At 38.3% G+C, this 24,986-nt stretch overlaps 1 protein-coding gene across 1 annotated transcript in view; it reads right to left on the bottom strand.

The window, feature by feature from the left end:
• FMN2 (formin 2) overlaps positions 1–24,986 on the bottom strand; it is a 410,616-nt gene that overhangs the window by 348,745 nt on the left and 36,885 nt on the right. The window contains exon 2 of the mRNA XM_066235150.1: positions 13,026–13,192. Coding sequence (XP_066091247.1) covers positions 13,026–13,192 — 167 coding nt within the window. The remainder of the gene's footprint in view (positions 1–13,025; positions 13,193–24,986) is intronic.

Below are 24,986 nucleotides of genomic sequence, written 5' to 3'. Positions count from 1 at the left end.
ATTTTGCCTATCTTTTCTCCTCTCACCTAAAAAAAAAATTAACCTGAAAATACACTCTAAGGATACAAGTGTGCCTGGTGGAAGCTGGGAGGCCCATGGGGCTTGCACTAGGTGGAAGAAAAGGCAGAGGCACTAATTAGCCTAATGGTCAGAGGTGTGTGAGGAGGCAGGAGACATTATCCAAAGTTTGTAGAACAAGAGCAAACAAAGAAAATATCTGAAGGGTAATATATAAGGTTAAAATAAGAATTATTAAAGGGAAACCAGACTAGCCATAGCAATTATACTGTAAGGAACAAAAAGGAGTAGGGAAGAGGTATATCTAGATCCTCATCCGTTACAACCAGGATGAAAGTAATGTTGATAATATCAGCAAACTTAAAATACTCAAAATCAAGACCAGCTTAGCAAGAGCAGAAAGTCCCACACCAGGGGCAGGACTGACCGTGGGAAGGTAGGGCGAAGAGCACCTACTGCTTGTCTTTGCAGCCTGGCTGCCCTGTAACAGGCTGAACATTTTACAGTTCATTCAATTAAAAAAGAATTTAAATGAGTAAAATTGAGGGAAAGGATCACAGTTTCAACCTCATTTTTTACCCTCCTTACCGTGGATTTAGGCAAGGGTTACCTAAATAGACATAAAATATGGCCACAAAATGAATTTTGCTAAGTAAAATCTATTCTATTACTGACTTCTGTGTTGAGATTAGAGAGAATTGTGCAAGAAAAGAAATAGTCAGCTAAAATAATTTTAAAAGCTGGTCTGCACATTAAGTATAATTTTTAGACTGCATTTCAAAGGACAACAATTCTCCGAGAGTTAATCCTATACACAGTAATGTTTCAAAAATAGAAATATAGCAAAAAAATCATACATATGTATATTCTCTAAGAGCTGAAAGATGTCATAGATTTTACTGCTTCTTAGAAACAGATTTGCATGGGTTCAACTAACTAGCATACAGCAATCCTCCTGCTCTGAAAAAATATTAATTCAAATACAAATGATCAATTCTATTTGTTCAGGTTAAGTCTTCATTCTGACTACTGGTGACAATGAATAGCCCATTGCCTTAGTTTTCTGGTAGTGGCTGATGTTGATCATCAGTGCTGACTTATCTTTCAACGGGTTCAAGATCATGTCTGTTTTATTCGTTTTGGACTGAATTTTTATGTCTTCTTTCTCTTTAATTCTAGCTTCACTAATGCACTTATCCAAACCTATGTCCATTTAAAGACACAACATGGAGCTCTTACCCACAGAACAGGGGTCACTAGATATATAGCAAAATCAACAGATCTGTTGAACTCAAAAATGACCTGCACCCAAAAGTATTCTACTAAAAAGACATTTAAGATCAGTCATAAAGGATTAAGTAGGTATAACCATATACTCCTGCCAAAATCGTTGAGCCAAGTAAGCTGGCTTTATTTTTTGTTATGTAAAGGTGATCATGTGATATCTGACACAGTTATGTTATGATTGAAGAAATCCTAGAAGAGCTTGCTCATGCATAATCAACAATTATGTAAGATAATCATGGTTTGCTGGAAAATAGATGCCCAGGAATATGACCTAGAAAAAGGGATTGCAATATGAATAAAGGCATTCAAAACAAAAGGAGTCTTCAGCATCTTCACACTGGACTTGTTCTTGCAAAATGACTTCTATTCACAACTAACAGGCGGTGAGCCAGGCCATGGTTGGCAACAGGCTGAGCACCCGTCCACCTTGTTCATGGGAGGCAGGGCAGGGGCCCAACACTTCCAATTTTGTGGTTATCAGAAGTGAAGGTTTTGCTGTATCTGAGAAGTTGGGAACTGTGGTAAAATTTTCAGGAGCACTTTTTCCCTCCCACTTGAGAGAAATGACTAAAGTAGATTCCAAGAAAAACGTTTTTCCTCAGACCATAAAAATACACCGTGATCTTCCACTCAACAGGACAATCTTCCTGGTCACTAGCAGTAATATTATCTGTGTGTTTTCTCTTGTTAACTTTAGAATTGTTCTAGCTTAGAACTCTATTTGAAAAATAAAACAGAAACAAACAAACAAGAATGCAAAAGGCAAATATGAGAATATTGAGAATAAGACATAGGTTGATAGTTTCTAGGTCCCCAGATTAGTAATAGAAATGAGGATTCCAATGTTATTAGACCCTGAACTTTCATTCTTTCTTTCTGTTTTATGAAAACATGACTATGAAAAGGGCTGTCAGCCCTTTGAATGGCTGAAATAGTGTTGAGTATTATCACCTTAACTTTGACCAGCTAATAAAATTGATAGCATTCCACTTAGCAAAAATCAAAATCTAATGTTTGTCAAGTAATATGCCAGGTATCAGTTTGCTAAGCAAACAGAATTTTATTCAAGAACAGCATTTAAGGAGCACCAGTTCTGTCCTTCAAACATTTTCATCCTAAAACTCATCTGTCTTCCCCATCTCAGTAAATGGCACAACCACCCACTCTGCTACTTAAACCCCCAAACCAAGAAATCATCTTTGATTTTCTTTTCCCATTGCCCTCTGGTCTAACCCACCAGAAAGGCCATCATCTTTTTTTTTTTTTTAATATTAATATTTTTTTATTAAATTTAATGCAGTGACATTGATAAATCAGGGTACATATGTTGAGAGAAAATATCTCTAGATTATTTTGACATTTGATTGTGCTGTATACCCCTCCCGCAAAGTTAAATTGTCTTCTGTCACCTTCTATCTGGTTTTCTTTGTGCCCCTCCCCTCCCCTAACCCCTCTCTCCTTCTTCACCCCCTCCCCCCTCCCCCAACCCCCCTGCCCCTATTGCCATCACATTCTTGTTCATGTCTCTGAGTCTCATTTTTATGTCCCTTCTATGTATGGATTCATCTCAGTTTTTTTTCTGATTTACTTATTTCACTCCGTATAATGTTATCAAGGTCCATCCATGTTATTGTAAATGATCCGATGTCATCATTCCTTATGGCTGAGTAGTATTCCATAGTATATATGTACCAAAGTTTTTTAATCCACTCGTCCTCGGACGGACACTTGGGCTATTTCCAGATCTTCGCTATTGTGAACAATGCTGCCACAAACATGCGGGTGCATTTCTCCTTTTCGAGCCGTTCTATGGTGTCCTTGGGGTATATTCCTAAAAGTGGGATAGCTGGGTCAAAAGGCGGTTCGATTTTCAGTTTTTTGAGGAATCTCCATACTGTTTTCCACAGTGGCTGCACCAGTCTGCATTCTCACCAGCAGTGCAGGAGGGTCCCCCTTTTCTCCACATCCTCGCCAGCACTTATTCTGTGTTGTTTTGTTGATAAGCGCCATTCTGACTGGTGTAAGGTGATATCTCATTGTGGTTTTAATTTGCATTTCTCTAATGATTAGTGATGTTGAGCATTTTTTCATATGCTTATTGGCCATCTGTATGTCCTCTTTGGAGAAGTGTCTATTCATCTCTTTTGCCCATTTTTGGATTGGGTTGTTTGTCTTCCTGGTGTTGAGTTTTACAAGTTCTTTATAAATTCTGGTTATTAATCCCTTATCAGACGTATTGTCAAATATGTTCTCCCATTGTGTAGTTTGTCTTTTTATTCTGTTCTTGTTGTCTTTAGCTGTGCAAAAGCTTTTTAGTTTGATATAGTCCCATTTGTTTATCCTGACTTTTATTTCACTTCCCCGTGGAGATAAATCAGCAAATATATTGCTCCGAGAGATGTCCGAGAGCTTACTGCCTATGTTTTCTTCTAAGATGCTTATGGTTTCACGGCCTACATTCAAGTCTTTTATCCATTTTGAGTTTATTTTTGTGAGTGGTGTAAGCTGGTGATCTAGTTTCATTTTTTTGCAGGTAGCTGTCCAATTTTCCCAACACCATTTGTTAAAGAGGCTGTTTTTACTCCATTGTATTTCCTTACCTCCTTTGTCAAATATCAGTTGTCCATAGAACTGTGGGTTTATTTCTGGGTTCTCTGTTCTATTCCATTGATCTATATGCCTGTTCTTATGCCAGTACCAGGCTGTTTTGAGTACAATGGCCTTGTAGTATAACTTGATATCAGGAAGTGTGATACCTCCCACTTTATTCTTCTTTTTTTAAGATTGCTGAGGCTATTCGTGTCCTTTTTTGGTTCCATATAAATTTTTGGAATATGTGTTCTATATCTTTGAAGTATGTCATTGGTATTTTAATTGGTATTGCATTGAATTTATAAATTGCTTTGGGTAATATAGACATTTTAATGATGTTTATTCTTCCTAACCATGAGCACGGTATATGCTTCCACTTGTTAGTATCTTCCTTGATTTCTTTTATCAATGTTTTGTAATTTTCCAAGTACAAGTCTCCTTGGTTAAGTTTACTCCTAGGTACTTTATTTTTTTGGTTGTAATTGTGAAGGGGATTGTTTCCTTAATTTCTCTTTCTGACTGTTCATTGTTGGTGTATAAAAATGCTTCTGATTTCTGAGTATTGATTTTATATCCTGCCACTTTGCTGAATTTATTTATCAGGTCCAGTAGTTTTTTGACTGAGACTTTAGGGTTTTCTATATACAATATCATATCATCTGCAAATAATGATAGTTTTACTTCTTCTTTTCCAACTTGAATGCCTTTTATTTCTTCTTCTTGTCTGATTGCTGTGGCTAGGACTTCCAGGACTATGTTAAATAAGAGTGGTGAAAGGGGGCACCCCTGCCTTGTTCCTGATCTTAAGGGTATTGCTTTTAATTTTTGCCCATTGAGTATGATGTTGGTTGTGGGTTTCTCATAGATGGCTTTTATCATGTTGAGGTATGTTCCCTGTATTCCCACTTTGCTGAGAGTTTTGATCATGAATGGGTGCTGGATTTTATCAAATGCTTTTTCTGCATCTATTGAAATTATCATATGGTTTTTCTCCTTCTTTTTGTTTATGTGATGAATCACATTGATTGATTTACGAATATTGTACCAGCCTTGCCTCCCCAGAATAAATCCCACTTGATCATGGTGTATGATTTTTTCCATATATTGTTGGATCCGGTTTGCTAATATTTTGTTGAGGATTTTAGCATCTATATTCATCAGAGATATTGGCCTATAATTTTCTTTCTTTGTGTGGTCTTTGCCTGGTTTTGGAATCAGAATTATGCTCGCCTCATAAAAGGAGTTTGGAAGTCTTCCTTCCTCTTGAATTTTTTAAAATAGTTTGAGAAGGATAGGAGTTAGTTCTTCTTTGAATATTTGGTAGAATTCCGTTGTGAAGCCATCGGGCCCCGGACTTTTCTTTGTTGGGAGTTTTTTGATAACTGTTTCGATCTCCTTTGGTGTAATTGGTCTGTTTAAGTTTTCTGATTCTTCCAGATTGATTTTTTGGAAGATTGTATGTTTCAAGGAATTTGTCCATTTCATCTAGGTTGTCTAGTTTTTTGGCATACAGTTCTTCATAGTATTTTCTTACAATATTTTGTATTTCTGTTGTGTCAGTTGTTATTTCTCCTCTCTCATTTCTAATTTTATTTATTTGAGTCCTCTCTCTCTTTTTCTTGGTGAGTCTACTTAAAGGTACATCAATCTTGTTTACCTTTTCAAAGAACCAGTTCCTAGTTTCATTGATCCTCTGTATTGTTTCTTTAGCCTCTATGTCATTTATTTCTGCTCTGATGTTTATTATTTCCTTCCTTCTACTACATTTGGGCTTTACTTGCTGTTCTTTTTCTAATTCTTTTAGATGCAGGGTTAAGTTGTTTATTTGAGCTTTTTCTAGCTTCTGAAAGTGTGCCTGTAGTGCTATGAACTTCCCTCTCAGCACTGCTTTCGCTGTGTCTCATAAATTTTGAGTTGTTGTATACTCATTGTCATTCGTTACTAGGAATTTCTTTATTTCTTCTTTGATTTCATTCTTAATCCATTCATTATTTAACACCCTGCTATTTAGTTTCCATGTATTTGAGAATTTTTGAGCTTTTCTGCTGTGATTCATTTCTAGTTTCATGCCGTTGTGATCGGAGAAAGTGCTTGATATGATTTCAGTCTTCTTAAATTTGTTGAGAGCACTTTTGTGCCCTAACATGTGGTCTATCCTAGAGAATGTACCATGAGCACTTGAAAAGAATGTATATTCTGCTGCTTTAGGGTGAAAGGTTCTGAAGATATCTATTAAATCGAGTTGATCTAGTGTTTCCAATAAGTCTGCTGTTTCTTTGTTAATTTTCTTTCTTGAGGATCTATCTAGTGATGTTAGTGGGGTATTGAAATCCCCTACTATTATAGTATTGCTGTTGATCTCGCCCTTTAAATCCATCAAAGTCTGTTTTATATATTTGGGTGCTCCTATATTAGGTGCATAGATATTTATAATAGTTATATCTTCCTGTTGGATTACTCCCTTTATCATTATGTAGTGGCCTTCTTTATCTCTTACTATATCCTTTGTTTTAAAGTCCAATTTGTCTGATATAAGTATTGCTACCCCAGCTTTTTTTTCATTTCCATTTGCATGAAACATTTTTTTCCATCCTTTTACCTTCAATCTGTGTGTGTCTTTTGTTCTAAGGTGTGTCTCTTGTAGACAACATATGTATGGGTCCTGTTTTCTTATCCACGCAGCTACCCTATGTCTTTTGATTGGATCATTTAATCCATTTACATTTAAGGTTATTATTGATATGTAGTTGTTTATTGCCATTTTCTTCTTTAAAGGTGTATTCCTTTTTCTTTTTTTTTTTTCTGTATTCTTTTCCCACTTTATCTGTTTACACCAGGCCCCTTAATATTTCCTGCAGCATTGGTTTGGTTGTAATGAATTCCTTGAGTTGTTCTTTGTCTGGGAAGCTTTTTATTTCTCCTTCAATTTTAAACGATAGCCTTGCTGGATAAAGTAGTCTTGGTTGTAGGTTCTTGTTCTGCATTACTTTGAATATTTCTTGCCATTCCCTTCTGGCCTCAAGTGTTTCTGTTGAGAAGTCAGATGTCATCCTTATGGGGGCTCCTTTGTAGGTGATAACTTTTTTTTCTCTTGCAGCTTTTAATATTTTCTCTTAATCGCTTAGCTTTGGTATTTTAATTATGATGTGTCTTGGTGTAGGTTTCTTTGGGTTTCTCTTTAATGGAGTCCTCTGTGCTTCTTGGATTTGTGAGAGTTTCTCTTGCATTAATTTAGGGAAGTTTTCAGCTATGATATGATTGAACAAAGTCTCTATCCCTTGTTCTTTTTTTCTTCTTCTTCAGGAACCCCTATGATGCGGATGTTATTTCTCTTCATGTTGTCACAGAGCTCTCTAAGAGTTTCCTCTGACTTTTTGAGTCTTTTTTCTCTTTTCTTCTCTGCTTTCATGCCTTCATTCCAGTTGTCTTCTAACTCGCTGATTCGATCCTCTGCTCTATCTATCCTGTTTTTAATTCCTTCCATTGTGGTCTTTATTTCTGATATTGTATTTGTCGTCTCCAACTGATTCTTTTTTATACTTGCTATTTCTTTATTTAGGTTTTCAAACTCCCCCTCCAATGTTGTTCTAAGATCCCTAAGCATCCTTACAATCATTATTTTGAACTCCTCATCTGGAAGTTTGATTATTTCCATATCACTCAGTTCATCTCTCGAAAGTGTCTCTTGTGGTTTCATTTGGATTGCACTCCTTTGTTTTCTCATCTTCTTCTTCTTTTTTTTTTTATTTGTAGAGTTGATTGAGTCTAGGCTTGGTGTTGTCTGCCTCCAGTTTTCAGTTGTGTTATTTTTAGGTCTTCGTGGGTTGGTATCAGCTATTATTTGTAATCCACTTTCGGATTTGGGCAGCTTTGAAGTCTTGATTTGTTTGTTTTCTTAACAGGTGATAGTCTTGTTAACTGATCTCAGCAGGGGGCTTCCTTGAAACTGTATCCAGGAATGCTGTGGGTGTAACCTGAGACGCTGAAGGTCTCTTCCTCCAACTAATCTCACTGGGGGCAGGGTTTTTTTCTCTCAGCTTCAGTAGGGGGAGGTGTATCTCAGATCTCCATGGAGACCTGAGTTACTGCCCCTCCTCCCCACTTCTTGTTTTCAGCTGTGTCTTCTTGTGCTGATTGGAGCTGGATAGATGTCTGGAGATCTCTGATCCGGAAGCACTTCAGCTCTGTTTTGTGAAAGGTTCAGTCCCTCCCCCAGCTATGGCCGCCTCCAGCACGAATGAGTCAGCTTTTTTATTTCGTTTCTTGCATACCTTAGCCCCTCACAGTCTGTCCCTCTCCCTGTCTTTTCCACTTGGGAGATAAGCTGGTCTTTTCAACCCACCTTGCTCCCTGGTCGCCAGGTAAGTGGCTGTGAGCAGTAGTTTCTGCTCTTTTTCCTCTGTGAAATCCTCTCTGGGCTCTCAGCCTCACCCCCCTCCTTCCCTTCCTGTAAGCAGAGGAGATTCAGGCACTCCTTACCAGGATTATTGTGGCTTCCTCTTTGCTCCTTGGTTTTTGAGAGCTGTTCTTGCAGTTCAGTGTTGGTTTTTCATGCTGATTTTTTCTAAATTGATTTGTATTCCAGTTTGGTGTTGAGAGCTGGGTGTCTGTGCATCCGCCTACTCCGCTGCCATCTTCTCTCCCCTCCTGTGTGTCTTGACCGGGAATCAGAAGGGCCATCATCTTTACCACCAGAATCCATCCTGCTTCCAATGCCTCTGCTCCCTATCCCTCACCTCCATCCTCCCCCACACTATCGCTACCATCTCTTGCTCAATTACTGCAATACCCTCCTGACATTCCAGCTTCTACTTCTGCCCCCTGTACTCTACTACCCAAAGGCCAGGCTGAGTGATCTCTGTGAAATATAGAATGTGTTCCTCCCCTGCACAAAATGTTCCAACAGCTCCCACATTTTTTAAATCAACTTTCTTTGCATAGGATTCAACGTTCTGGTTGCTAAATCTTTTGTCTTTCTTCCATGAAACTTCAGCTATATAGGCCCTCAGTCTGTGCATTCCTTAAGCCAGACTTGTGCTCACCTCAGGCTCTTTGCACTTGCCACTTGAGATTACTGGTAGGACCCTCCGTGGACCTCATCTTATGACTCCTGAGTGAGGCTTCCTTTTACATCTACCCTATCCCAACTGCACTCACTCTGTCATATCACAAGGTTTATTTGCTTCATCTTGGAAGCCTAAACATTGCCTGGCATGAAGAATACATTTGGTAAACATTTGTGAATGAAGTAACATTATCACTCAAAGGTCTTTGCCTTTTAGTATTTTTGAAACTTTAACATAAAATGTAAGAAAAAAATATGACATTCTTTCATATTTTGGATAGTGTTTCTAAAGCAAAGATAAGGCTTGAAAAATGTATAAAAGAAGGCCCTGGCCAGGTACAGTTCAGTGGGTTAAAGTATCATCCTGATATACCAAGGTTGCAGGTTCTATCCCCAGTCAGGGCATGTACAAGAATCAACTAAAGAATGCATAAATAAGTGAAATAACAAATCAATCGCTCTTCTTTTCTCTCTCTCTCTAAAGTAAAGTTTTTGAAAGGTTAAAATGTATAAAAGTAATTGGACTAAATCAAAAAAGTTGACTGAAGTCAGCTAATCCATAAACGGCATCACTGAGGTTCCCAAATCAAAGCTCTATGGAGAGAGGCAAGGCCCAGCCAAGAGGAGGTGGGGTGCCCTCAGGGAAGGGTGCAAAGTCAGGGCTGGAGACAGTGCCAAGTAGGAGCTTATTCCCAAAATGTATTCTGTCTCGAAGGGCAACTGTCCTCAAGAGAACCATTGGTTAGAAATCTTATCAGCAGTGATTTTCTAGAAATCAGCAGAAAGACTAATTTACAGGAACTTCTCTCATCATCCCTCATCCCCCCACCAATACCTCAGTCTGCATAACTCCCTGTATTGTCACCCCTTCCAAGTTTTGAAGAAAACTTTGACTATGCTTATAATAAATGCACAGTTCTGTTACTGAAGTGCCATTTAAGTATACAGAATAACATTTCTTAATAAACTACCTTTAATTTTGTAACTGTTTGGTGTTCAGTTTGGCAGAAGGAATAAAGAGACAGCAACAAATAAGATAAAGAGAAAATGCAATCACAAAGTTGGGAGAAAGAAATTCCCCTTCCCTTACCAAGGAGCTCGGTTGATTAGAACATCATCCCCAGATGCCAAAATTGTGGGTTCGATCCCCAGTTGGGGCACATGCAAGAATCAACCAATGAATGCATCAATAATTGGAGCAATAAATTGATGTTTCTCTCTCTGTATGTCTCTCTCTCTCTCTTCCCCTTCCTTCCTTTTCTCTAAAATCAATAAATAAAATTTAAAAATAAAGAAATTACCCACTCTGAGGAAGTTATTTCATATCATATTAAGGGATTTTATTTGGTGTTTGCTTTTTGCTCTCTAAGCCACATCCTGCTCTCCAGAATAACACGCAGGATGGAACAGGTGGGGGTTAAGAAATAAGAAACAGCTAGTTCAGTGATTTAAAAAAAATATTAGAATTATCCTATTCTTTTCAGTTTATTCCAATTCCACATTTATTGACTAAGACTATACTTCTGAGCTTTAAAGTAGGAAAGAACAATCAACTTGGGAATAGTTTTAATAAAAAAGCAAGCCATTAGACATAACTAGTGTTTGCCTCTATCTGTACCATATTTATTCTAATCCCACTTGCAAATTAATATATCATCTAGAACACAGCTCTGTAACACTTTAGCCCACCATACTCCTTGGGTCCTGTCTCTATTATTAAAACACAACTCTCAAAAAGTATAAGAAAAAGGGAAGAAAAAATTTCAATTATCTAATTCTTCCCATAGAAGAAAAAGATCTATCTATCAGTGATTGTCTGCCATGTCACCAAAAATAAATAAACAGCCTGACCAAGTAGTAGCGCAGTGGATAGAGTAAAAACCTGGCATGTTGAGGACCCATGTTCAAAACCCTGAGGTCGCCACCTGCTTGAGTGCAGGCTTATCTGGTTTGAATGCAAGCTCACCAGCTTGAGCGTGGGGAACCTGGCTTGAGTGTGGAATTATAGACATGACCTTGTGGTCACTGGCTTGAGCCTAAAGGTCACTCAGTGGCTGAAGTTCACTGTCACTGGCATAAGCCCAAGGTCGCTGGCTTGAGCAAGGGGTTGCTGGGTTGGCTGGAGCACCACAGTAGGGCACATATGAGAAAGCAATCAATGAACAACTAAAGTGCCTTAACTATGAGTTGATGCTTCTTATCTCTTTCCCTTTCTGTCTGTATCTGTCTCTCTCTTTCTCTATCTCTCTCTCTCACTCACTAAAAATAAGTAAGTAAATAAATAAACAAACAGATAAGTCTTAAGAAGGAAATTTCACAAGTCACAGGACATCCTAGGAAATCTCTTTTTATATCTAATTACTTGAGTTTATTTCCCTCATAGTATCAAAAAGATCTCACAACTACTTTATGTGATTTTCTTAATACTGAAGGGAGATTCAGAAGACCATAGGTTGTAATGGGTATAGAAGAGAAAGAAGAAAATCAGGCATCTGGAAACATTTTATTATTGACCATTGCATCTTGATCTCAGCCAGGGATCCTTTTCATTGTCTTTCAAAACTTATCATTATTTTGTTCCTTGATCAAAAGCATATACATTGGCCCTGGTCACATGGCTCACTGGATAAGGCATCAACCTGGTGCACCAGAGGTCTCAGGTTCAACCTCCAATCAGGGCACATTCTAGGAGCAATCAATGAGTATACAACTAAATGAAACAATTAAGTCATAGAATTCATTGATGCCTCTCTCTCTCTTTCTCCACCCCTCTTTCCTTTGTCTCTCTTATTTTCTCTCCAATCAATAGTAAAAAATTTTAATTAATAAAATAATGCATTTTTTAAAAAGTCTGTAATATAGTAGGGGTACCAATGGGAGCAATGTAACTCTCGATGACAACTCTGCTTCACGAATACTTCTGCACAAATGTGCTAACCAGACCTTCAATTTTCTTATGAGAAATTCATTTACTCATCAAAACCACTGTCGTACATGTACCACATATCTGAGAAAGATCAGCAATACTCTGGCTTGACAATAATAATCCAATCCAACTATGCTGATATTCATAATGAATTATGAATATGGCTTTTGAATTACTGTTCTGCAGTATTAACTCTCTTGTTGACTGGGAGAGGGGGGAGAAAGCAGGCAATGCTGCTTCATGTCAATATTCTGTACACAGACAAGTAATGAATGCAAGGAAACAGCAGGCTGGGGCCTGCGGAGGCCCGCGGCCCCTGGGAACCAAACTCCTGCCCTGCGGAGCTGCTTCTGAGGGAATGTCTATGTCCAGTAAAGTCAGAAATACTGATCAGAGCCACTCTAAAATCATCATTGAATAAAGCAGGCTTGCGAACTGTCAAGGGTGGCCACCTGTTAAGGAAAAAAGTTTTGGTATATATTTTTAAGAATATCCTAGGAATCTTACTATTTGCAACAGGATGGGTCAACCCAGATGGGCACTATGCTAAGTGAAATTAGCCAGACAGAGAAAGACAAATACCATATGATTTTACTTATATGTGGAATCTAAAGAGCAAAATAAGCCAACAAATAAAATAGAAACAGACTTATAGATACAGAGAACAGACTGATAGTTGTCAGAGGGGGAGGGGACGGGGGGGGGCTGACTGTATACAGTGAAGGCATTAAGAAGTAAAACTGGAAAATAAAAGAAGTACAAATTGGTTACAGAATAGTCATAAGTATGTCAAGTACAGCATATAGGAAACACAGTCGATAATACTGGAGTGACTATGTATGGTGTCAGGGGGTACTGGAAATCTCAGAGGACCACTCTATCAAGTATATGGTTGTCTAACCACTAGGCTGTGCACCTGAAGCTAATACAAAATCATGTTAGATGTAAGCTGTAATTGAAAAAATAAAATGATACCCTAGTTAAAAAGGAAAGCGTAGAAACAAACACGGGGAGCTGAAGGGCCAGAGGCTTGCATCGCAAGCTGGTTTGTAAGTTACAGGGTGCCTGAGCAGACACACACACATCTGCTCTTTCCACTGCAGTCTGCCTCCGGGGACAGAAGCGCGTTCTACTCACATCAAACGGAGCTGACCCTGACTGGGCGTTCTGATGACACGGTTCCCGGAAGCAGTCACTGAAAGGAAGGAGAAGCCCCATGGCAATGATCCGCGAGCAGAACTTCTCTGCTTCCTCCGGCGGCCCGTTCTCCTGCTGGCTGAACAGCTTCTCCAGCAGCGTCCGCCCTGCAGGGGAAGCTGCGGTTAGAAGGGTGCGCTGACAGGTGCCTGCTCAGAACTGTCCCAGGGGACAGGGACAGCGGACGATAAATGCAGCCAGGGAGCAACACTGTTGCCAAGGCTACTGACGCGTGCAAAGAGAGGCCACACAAACTCACAGAAAGCCCTAGAGTCTGAAGCCTGGGCTACCGCGTGGGGAAGGGGCAGCTCTGTTTTATTCTCCCATCCCCCAAAATACCTCCCGCCACAAAAGAGGATGGGCCACTACTGGGCCCAAGCATCTTCTGCAATCTGAAGAAGGTATCTGGCCTTCATGGGTAACCCTCTGCCCTAGGCAGCAGTGAGTAACCCCCATTCAGCAAGGAATGTCAGTGTCTGGCATTCATTCTCAAGCATGGTAAGGGGAAGGGACAGGGAAGAGGAGACAGGGAGGCAGGCAAAGGCACCAACTCTAGGAAGGGAAAAGACCAGTAAAAAAAGTATTCTGAAAAAGAAAGTGACAGAGAGAAACTAAATTTTCTCAGATGCATCTCAGAAGCATAATCTAGAGTAGATCCAAGCTTATTTCATTTATTGTTTCCCTAAAAGAGACAAGAGAACTGGCTGAAGACTCTAGAGGGCGGGGTTAACCTGATCCCTTGGTTCTCAATCCTGGCTGTACCTTAGACTCACCGGGGAGGACAGAAGGATGGAAACAGGACCCGGGCGTTAGTATTTCATTGGTCAACAACTGATTCCAATGTTAGTAAAGAGTTGATAACCACAGGTCCAGTCCTTAATCCATTCAAACATGACTTGCTCTCTAATTTATTATCCTTCAGAAAAGTATTTAGCTGGTTCCTGCATTAATCAACTTCAGCAGGGTCACAATTGTTCTCTGAGTTCTCACCCTTTTCCTGCCTCTCCCTCTAAGTACAGGAATCGGTCTTCAATTTAGATTTTAAAAACCACTTATCCAGAGTAGTCTTTCGTGGGACCCTATCCACTCTTTGGGTACCCTTCAGAACTCTTTTGTGTGATTCATTATTTAATTAATTATTTGTGCAATTTGTTTCATGTTTACCTCCCCTACTAAAACATAAACCCTCTGCCAGCCAGCAAGTATCCTGCAAACCCAGCTGCTTACACATAAGAAGCATCAATAAATATTTTCAGGACTTCTGAATGAATACCATGTGATTCTGTGATGAAGACTCATTCATGTCATGGCCAGAACTGGAAATGAAGTATCAGTCTATACTAGGAATCTGTAATCTGCCTCTTCCTATTTTTGTTTGTGAAACAAAACTAATTTCAGAATCGTTCTCTGATATGTGGCATGACAAAGCAGGGCAAAAGAGGCCTATTTTCTCCATTCCTTTAGGTCACTAGAGAACATTCTTTGGTCTCCAAAAACAATCTCTGAGATGCAATAAAGAATATTTCCCCTATGGAACTTAAGCTTACCTAAACCTAATTGGAAACAAACACCTAGGAAACCTTAAGCCTTAATTCTCAAGTTATTAATTATCATTACAGTATACCAATTTTACACATCTTACATACAGCTGAAGATAGCCATAAAACTAATTAGTTTTCTTCTGTAACTCAGATATTGTGTATAACCAAAAATAAGGGGAGATGGGCTCTTCCTGAGTATGTGCATGTATGTGCGTGCGCATGCACAAGCACGTGAGTAAGTATGTATCAAGCTGAGAATTTTCAAAAGAGATTACAAAATAGTGTGGAAAGAAAAAAATATAACCTCTCCCCTGGAATTTCCCTTCTATGCTGAGCAAATACCCCTGCATCCTTCATCCAGGGCTTCTCAACTGCTCTTTTTGTCCCACTCTTCCCCTTCATTCTTCAGAGAGCTCAGCCCTTGAATTTCTATGTCTGTGGTCTGTCTCCTCCTCATGGAATGTGTGTACATAAAAGGGGTTCTGATCATGAATTCCTCACTGAGCAGGTCATTAAGGATAGTCACAGACATATAACTTCTTTAGTAAAAGGCTTATCTTTGCCTTACACAAGCCCTATCAATTGTTTAGCTGCATCTAAGTTAACACACCTTTGAAATGTGCCTTTTCAGACCTCTCTTAATGTGTGACCACTCTTTCAGACCCCTCTCTCTAAATGTGACCACCCTCAAGCGGGCAAATAATCATATCTACTCTGTAATCCCATTCCTGCCTTGCTTTCTCCCACCTCCATGGAATCTTCCTCACATTCCCTCCTTCATTCCAAATGTATAAAAAAGCTGCAAATGGTCATTTCTTGGAAGCATTCTACCTCAGTCTGTTGAGGTCTTGCTTCCAGATGTATCCTCTGTTTGATGCAAATAAGTTTTTATTAAAATTCTCTATAGGTTTGGACATTTTTACATTGACATTTACTTGGCATAGTCCGCAGGATTCAAAAAAAGCACTGTGCAAATTCAGACTCCCTGCTAGGTACCAGCATGGCTCCCTGCGCTCCATCGGCTCTCGCTCCTCATTGGATGAACTTGGGAGTCTTTACTTGGAACCTCGAACTTACTGCTTTAGGCAGTGCTTCCTAACTTCATCTGAGCTGTTATTATGTGGCTGCTTTTAATTTCAGCTTTTTTAAATTGGCTCAAAAGAAAAATTAAAACTAATATGGTCAATTGTGCCTCTGAGGTTGACAAGCCCTACTATAGTACAATTCATATAGACCCTCAACTTGCAAGTATCTACAGAAATGGAAATTTAACTAAAAATGACAGCAGTTTAAGTTAGCCAAAGCTCCAAAGCTATCCTTAATCCATTCCCCACCTTGCTTTCTCCTACCTTCATATAATCTTCATTACATTCCCTCAATTCTAAACACACAAAAAAAAGAAGCAGCAGCAGATTCAAACTGCCATTCTCAGAAGCATTTCCTTGGTCTTTGGAGATCTGGCTTCCAGATATATCCTGATTGTCTCAAATACCCTAAATTTTTACCAAAATTCTCTACAGGTTTGGACATCTTTATCTTTACATCAACATAGTTATGGCCACAGATGAGTTACTCAACCTCTCTTAGGCCTCAATTTTCTCATCTACAACTGGAAATATCATTCTCATTACTTTCTAGGATTGTTAAAATTAGGTGAAATGGTCTTGGATGTGAACCCTAAAAAAAAAGATACCTAATGAGAAGGGATCCTGGTGGCTACCTGCAGCCAGCACTCAAAAACAGAACCTACAAGGTAAACATGGCCCCTCACAACAAACTACACTTCAGAGAGAAGCCTGCTCTGAACTGTCTGCCTTCACTGAATCAGCCCTTATAAAGAGTTCCTGGAATTGTACTTTAACCCTGTGGTCCCCAACCTTTTTTGGGCCACGGACCGGTTTAATGTCAGAAAATATTTTCACGACCGGCCTTTAGGGTGTGACAGATAAATGTATCACGTGACTGAGACAAGCATCAAGAGTGAGTCTTAGATGGATGTAACAGAGGGAATCTGGTCATTTTTTAAAAATAAAACATCGTTCAGACTTAAATATAAATAAAACGGAAATAATGTAAGTTATTTATTCTTTCTCTGCGGACCAGTAACAAATGGCCCACAGACCGGTAGCAGTCTGCGGCCTAGGGGTTGGGGACCACTGCTTTAACCAATATGACTAAGGCTCTCCCCATCCAATCAGAGCTGTGCAGCTATATCATCAACTTCACCAATCAGTGTGGTTCCATTCAGACCAATCAGGACAGTGCTTTTTAAACCAATCAAACTGTGAGGATTTAGAGTTCTCATTTGCATGAAAATGGACCCATCAAGGAATTGGTTTGGAAGATTCTGGCTCAGAGAGGCACTTTCTCTTTCCACCAAAGACTGAGTCTCTTTCTAGACTGGTGCTGAAACATCAAATTTGTCTCACCAGAACTGAGCGAAGCAGACTGGCACAGAGCAGAAAAGAGCAGAGTCGGGTAAAGCAGAGTGGAGCAGGCAGAGCTGAGCTGTCTAGCCAAAGGGAGGCCTCTACCCAGGGCCACCGTGCCCCAGGGCCGCCTCACAGCCATGTTGATCCATAGCCATGATGTATCACAATTGAGCTATCTACACTGAATAAAGTTTCCTTTTGCACTGCACCCCAACTTGAGGATTCTTGTATGTTTTGAATTGCTGCCAATGACCATCAGCTGACACAGGTTTGACACAGCACCCAATAATGTTACCCATTATTATTCTTAGCAAGGCACAACTCAAAGTCTCTGTACTTTAAATGAGATAAATAAAATTTGGTTCAACTTAAAGGAAGGTAATCATAAGTAAACAAAATAATAAAAATGTATCCATAATCTAAAAGCATTAGAAAAAGTATGATTTTAAAAGCATTAAAAAAACTAAAATAAGCAAGGCAAATACAGATTAAAATATCTTCAGCCACTAAGTTATTTTATTACATTCAATGAATTTTAATTATTGTATAACAAGGTGATACAGTATTTTGAGGAGCCACTGCGCCACCTCACTCGCAGGTGTTGTAAAGTACCAAAAGCTACAGAATCAATATTCATATTTTTAAGAGGCTTGAAGAACATTTTATTAATTTGGGTTAAGGTGTGCAGAGAAATTGTAAGAAATAGTCTCTGTACTGTGTGATTGGCATAAAACCAGGATGGCCCTTGGCATTGTATTATAAATACAAAAGGGGAGGAAAACATGGATTCCCAGACATTCCACCAACCCTGTGGGGAAAGGGGTGAATGGCTAGCCAGGTACAGGGAGAGAAAAGCCAAAATAAACCTTTTCTTATAGCAATGAGCCATTTGCAGGCATTTGTCCCCACTGAAACTACCTCTCCTATATAAATGCGTGTGGTTAACATGTGTGACTCTGGACAGAGAGATAGTGGATAAACACTAGAAAATATAGGAATGCCTTTTAATATGTAAAGGACATCTTTCTACCATTGTATTGGCTTGTAAATTTTGTTTTCTCCAAAATGATGTATGGCTTGCAAATTGAACATGGTCCTATCATGTTAAAGGACATATGACTATAACCAATAGTGGAAAAGGGCTCCTAATTGCAATTTTTTACTTCTGTACTTCCTACTTACAAAACTATAAAAACTAGGTAGAACAAAGGGCCGGCGCGCTCTCCCTCAGATTTCTGTCGGAGTTGCCGCCGCTTGGCCAAGCTAAGACAATAAAGCTTTGATGTGTAATCGACAGACTTTGTTCGTGTCTTCCATGTTTCAGGTCCCTCTGGATTAAGCTTAACATTTAATATTGCTTCCTGAATTCTTTTTTTTAAAAAAACAAAACTTTTATTATTTTACTAAATTTATTAAATTCATTAAGAATCAATAGGTCCTGGGATCTGCCTGAGGTCAGAAGACCGGAAAGTGGCAGAGCCAATGCTGGCTGCATACTCTGCTCTCCTCATTTCTATTCCAGGGATTTCTCACTTCTGCGTGGGCCAGCAACTCTGGGAAAAACTCTGACCAACGTTCTGTATTACGATATAAAAGAAATAGACCATGTGGTCTGCACTCTGCAGGGGCTAACAATATAGTTACAGCAACCAATGCTCAAGAAGGAACACTTTTAAAATTCACTCTATTTACAGCATCCTATCTTAATTAAACATCCTTATTAGAATTGGGGGAAGAGGTAGCACCAAAGACAAGATATAACAAAGCACTTAGGAGTCTATTGTTTACCAAAGAATGTCCTAGATCCACCAGAGGGAATAATCATGAAGGAAACATGCTCCCTGTCTTTAATAAGTAATACTAGAGTAATTAGGGCAATGTTGGCAGAATGCTCTTGTGGAAGTCTTGGCTCCTAACTGGTGCTAATGTGGAGATCTGGCTCTTTCTCCATGTGCTGGAGACATAGAGTGTACAAACAGGAAGAGAAGCTATGAATACTAAACCCTTCTCATGCAGACAACAGACTTTTTTCCACTAGCTTTGATGACGCACAGAACTTTGTTTTTATTGAATCCAAATAATAACTTCTTGTTGTTATTAGGATTAAATTATTCAGTGACAATCCACAACTTTCCATTTTCAGTATTTTAGAGCCAGAAGAAACTTTAACAAGTATTTAACTCAATACTCTAATTTTGACTATAAAGAAATCAAGACCCAAATATTTTAGGCATATATTCCAAATCATACATGGAGGGAGGGCAAAGTGTAAGTTTTGTGTTGTTTTATAGTATCACTCCTATAGCATCATGTCCTATAGTATCATTCATTTATAATTATGTTCTAAATTTATATTTTTAGAGCTTACAAACACATCATTAATTTTTTTTCCTTCTCTGTATTTTTAATGGTTGAAGGATAAACAGAATATAATTGGTATATTTGAAAGGTATCAACATGTTTCTGTTTGTTCCATGCCACACAGCTTATGCAAAATATGATCTAAACAGAAATCTCATTATGTTCAACTTTTTTCTGATTTTATAGCTAGGACATAGCTATCTAATAAACTTTCCCTGAAATCCCATAGTATCTATCAATTAAAATAATAATAGGAAATAAAGTTGCTGACAAGCATATCTCGAGTTAGACATTAATGACAACTGCTTAAGTGTACGAAGTTGGGAAGTACACAGACATCACATGTTATTTATCATCATATATTGAGACCTAGTCTAGATAAATAAGAAAAAAACAGATAAGGCCAATTACAATAAAATAGAACTTAGCGTGTCTAGTTTCAGATTCAAAACGCTGCAAGTTTTACAAGTAAGGGGAAGACTCTTCTTAGTATAACTATCTAAGGTTGTCTCCAGAAAACAAGACAAACATAGTCAAATGGCAGATAAATCCAAAGAAAAACAAGTCAGAAGACACATGAAGATAACAGAGACGATGACCTACAAGTTCACGAAGAGATTCAGACAGAAAGCAGAACAAAGCTTTCCATCTCTCTGGAGTAATCAGAACATGGTGAACCTATAAATAGGAAGCTCCTTTCCTCTGAGCCCATCATCAGGGTCAAGATCCTAGGTAAGAAACAAATGTGGAGATATATTAAACTTGATAAAACACTCACTGATTGGGGGCAGATTTGCTAGCTTTCTATCTGAGTCCTTAACTAGTGTGTTTTGATAACTGTTTCGAAGACAGTGACTGCTCTGCATGGTCAATTAACTCGTGTGTGATACATTTTTTATCTCAACACACTGAGAATATCTATATAGAAGATGGGGGGGAGGATATGTTTGCCATTAATTACAGTAAAACGTCGCACTGAAACCCAGAATTCAAAAAGTGACTTGGGAGTGACGTCAGAAAAATGGCGCAGTGAGGAGTGTGACCGACAAATCTCCCCAAAATTTCAACAAGTTCATCAACCAGAGACAGAAAAATCTACCTTGGAGCATCCGGGAGTTCCAAGCTTCCACACACTGAAGGCAAAGTGCTATAAACAAGACCACCCTCAGATGCCATTAATAAAAAGGAAATCGAATATCATGGATACAAAAGATAGAGAAGTAGTACAGATAGATGTGGAAAAATCTATGGAGAAAAAATTTAATATATTGGAAACCTTGGAGCTAAATGACAGAGAATTTAAAATAGAAATCCTAAAAATACTCAGATATATACAAGAAAACACAGAAAGGCAATTTAGGGAGCTCAGAAAACAACTCAACGAACACGAAGAATATATTACCACGAAAATTGAAACTATAAAAACTCAATTGATGAACTAAAAAACGAGGTAACAAACTTAGCTAATAGAACAGGACAGATAGAAGGTAGGATTAGTGACATAGAAGACAAGCAATGGCCCTGGCCGGTTGGCTCAGTGGTAGAGCATCGGCCTGGCGTGCAGAAGTCCCGGGTTCAATTCCCAGCCAGGGCACGCAGGAGAAGCGCCCATCTGCTTCTCCAACCCTCCCCCTCTCCTTCCTCTCTGTCTCTCTCTTTCCCTCCCGCAGCCAAGGCTCCACTGTAGCAAAGATGACCCGGGCGCTGGAGATGGCTCCTTGGCCTCTGCCCCAGGCACTAGAGTGGCTCTGGTCTCAACAAAGCAACGCCCCCGAGGGGCAGAGCATAGCCCCTTCGTGGGCAGAGCTTCGCCCCTGGTGGGCATGCTGGGTGGATCCCGGTCGGGCACATGCGGAGTCTGTCTGACTGTCTCTCCCCATTTCCGGCTTCAGAAAAATACAGAAAAAAAAAAAAGACAAGCTACTTCAGGCACAACAGAGAGAAGAAGAGAAAGACTCAAAAATTTTAAAAAATGAAAAAGCCCTACAGGAATTGTCTGACTCCATCAAAAAGAATAACATAAGAATAATAAGTATATCAGGGGGAGAAGAGAGAGAAAATGGAATGGAGAATATATTCAAAGAAATAATAGATGAGAACTTCCCAAGCCTGTGGAAAGAACTAAAGCCTCAAATTCAAGAAGCAAACAGAACACTGAGTTTTCTTAACCACAACAAACCTGCTCCAAGGCACATCATAATAAAAATGGCACAAACCAACGACTAAGAAAAAATTCTCAAGGCAGCCAGGGAAAAGAGGAATACAACGTATAAAGGAAGGCCTATTAGATTATCATCAGATTTCTCAGCAAAAACTCTACAAGATAGAAGAGAGTGGACCCCAATATTTAAAGCCCTGAAAGAGAGGAACTTTCAGCCAAGAATACTATACCCATCAAAGCTATCCTTCAAATACGAAGGAGAAATAAAAACATTCACAAATACAGAAAAGATGAAGGAATTTATCATCAGAAAACCTCCGCTCCAGGAAAAACTAAAGGGGGTTTTCCAACCAGATTCAAAGAAAAAAACAAAACAAAGCCACAAGTAAAAGCTCCAAGAAGAACACAATAAAACCAAATTTAAACTGTGAAAACAAAAGCAAAAAAAGGGAGACGACGGAGATTAACAGTAGCAAAGGACGATGAAGTGCAGAAACACTCATAAGATAGGGTACCACAATGAATATGGTAGGTACCCTTTTCATTACTTAATGGTAACCACTCTTGAAAAAACCACCAAAGAAGCACATGACTTAAAAAAAGGTAGCAACAGAGGAAAAAATTATGGAATACAAACAAACAAAAACAAATGATAGAAAAACAAAACAGAAGAATCAAACAAGATACAAAACTAACAGAAAGCAATATATAAAATGGCAATAGGGAACTCACAAGTGTCAATAATTACACTAAATGTAAATGGATTAAACTCACCAATAAAAAGACACATAGTAGCAGAATGGATTAAAAAAGGAAATCCAACTGTATGCTGCTTACAAGAAACACATCTAGGCAACAAGGATAAAAACAAATTCAAAGTGAAAGGCTGGAAAACAATATTCCAAGCAAATAACATCCAAAAAAAAACAGGCATAGCAATACTCATATCTAATAATGCTGACTACAAGACAAAAAAAGTACTCAAAGACAAAAATGGTCATTTCATAATGATTAAGGGACACTGAATCAAGAAGACATAACAATCCTTAATATATATGCACCAAACCAAGGAGCACCAAAATATATAAGACAGCTACTTATTGACCTAAAAACAAAAACTGACAAAAATACAATCATACTTGGAGACCTCAATACACCGCTGTCAGCTCAAGATCGGTCATCCAAACAGAGAATCAATAAAGATATATTGGCCTTAAACAAAACACTAGAGCACCTGGATATGATAGACATCTACAGGACACTACATCCCAAAGCAACAGAGTATACATTTTTCTCCAGTGTACATGGAACATTCTCAAGAATTGACCGTATGTTGGGCCACAAAAATAACATCAGCAAATTCAGAAAAACTGAAATTGTACCAAGCATATTTTCTGATCATAAAGCCTTGAAACTAGAATTCAACTGCAAAAAAGAGGGAAAAAAACCCCACAAAAATGTGGAAACTAAATAACATACTTTTAAAAAATGAGTGGGTCAAAGAAGAAATAAGCGCAGAGATCAAAAGATATATACAGACAAATGAAAATGACAATATGACATATCAGAATCTTTGGGATGCAGCAAAAGCAGTAATAAGAGGGAAGTTCATATCACTTCAGGCATATATGAACAAACAAGAGAGAGCCCAAGTGAACCACTGAACTTCACACCTTAAGGAACTAGAAAAAGAAGAACAAAGACAATGCAAAACCAGCCGAAGAAAGGACATAATAAAAATCAGAGCAGAAATAAATGAAATAGAGAACCGAAAAACTATAGAAAAATTAATAAAACAAGGAGCTGGTTCTTTGAAAGATCAACAAAATTGACAAACTCTTGGCAAGACTCACCAAAGAAAAAAGAGAAAGGACTCATATAAACAAAATCCAAAATGAAAGAGGAGAAATCACCACAGACATCATAGATATACAAAGAATTATTGTAGAATACTATGAAAAACTATATGCCACCAAATTCAGCAATCTAGAAGAAATGGATAAATTCCTAGGACAACACAACCTTCCTAGACTGAGCCATGAAGAAGCAGAAAGCCTAAACAGACCAATTAGTAAGGAGGAAATAAAAAAATCTATTAAAAACCTCCCCCAAAATAGAAGTCCAAGCCCAGACAGTTATACTAGTGAATTCTATCAAACATTCAAAGAAGACTTGGTTCCTATTCTACTCAAAGTCTTCCAAAAAATTGAAGAAGAAACAATACTTCCAAACACATTTTATGAGGCCAACATAACCCTCATACCGAAACCTGGCAAGAATGGCACAAAAAAAGAAAACTACAGACCAATATCTCTAATGAATACAGATGCTAAAATACTAAACAAAATACTGGCAAATCAAATACAACAACATATTAAAAAAATAATACATTATGATCAAGTTGGATTCATCCCAGAATCTCAAGGATGGTTCAACATACGTAAAACGGTTAACATAATACACCATATCAACAAAACAAAGAACAAAAGCCACATGATCTTATCAATAGATGCAGAAAAGGCATTTGATAAAATACAACACAACTTTATGTTTAAGACACCAAACAAAATGGGTATAGAAGGAAAATATCTCAACATGATAAAGGGCATATATGATAAACCATCAGCCAACATCATATTAAATGGCATAAAATTGAGGACTTTCCAACTTAAATCAGGAACAAGACAGGGTTGTCCACTCTCTCCACTCTTATTTAACGTGGTGCTAGATGTTCTGGCCAGAGCAATCAGACAAGAGAAAGAAATAAAAGGCATCCATATCAGAAAAGAAGAAGTAAAGGTATCACTTTTTGCAGATGATATGATCCTATACATCAAAGACTCCACAAAAAGATTACTAGAAACAATAAACCAATACAGAAAGGTCGCAGGATGCAAAATTAACATACAAAAGTCCATAGCCTTCCTATATGCCAACAATGAAATATTAGAAAACGAACTCAAAAAAATAATCCCCTTTACGATTGCAACAAAAAAAATAAATTACCTAGGAATAAACATACCAAAGAATGTAAAGGACCTATATAACGAAAACTACAAAGCATTGTTAAAGGAAATCGAAAAAGATACAATGAAATGGAAAAATATTCCTTGTTCTTGGATAGGAAGAATAAATATAATCAAAATGGCCATATTACCCAAAGTAATTTATAAATTTAATGCAATTCCCATCAAAATTCCTACGACATTTTTTAAAGAAATGGAACAAAAAATCACCAGATTTATATCGAACTATAAAAAACCCCAAATAGCCAAAGCAATCCTAAGGAAAAAGAATGAAGCGGGGGGCCTTACAATACCTGACTTCAAACTATATTATAGAGCCACAACAAACAAAACAGCATGGTATTGGCAGAAAAATAGACACTCAGACCAATGGAACAGAA

Source organism: Saccopteryx bilineata, chromosome 1, assembly GCF_036850765.1.
Source record: "Saccopteryx bilineata isolate mSacBil1 chromosome 1, mSacBil1_pri_phased_curated, whole genome shotgun sequence".
Classification (NCBI taxonomy): Eukaryota; Metazoa; Chordata; class Mammalia; order Chiroptera; family Emballonuridae; genus Saccopteryx; species Saccopteryx bilineata.
This window is presented reverse-complemented; position numbering and strand designations above follow the sequence as displayed.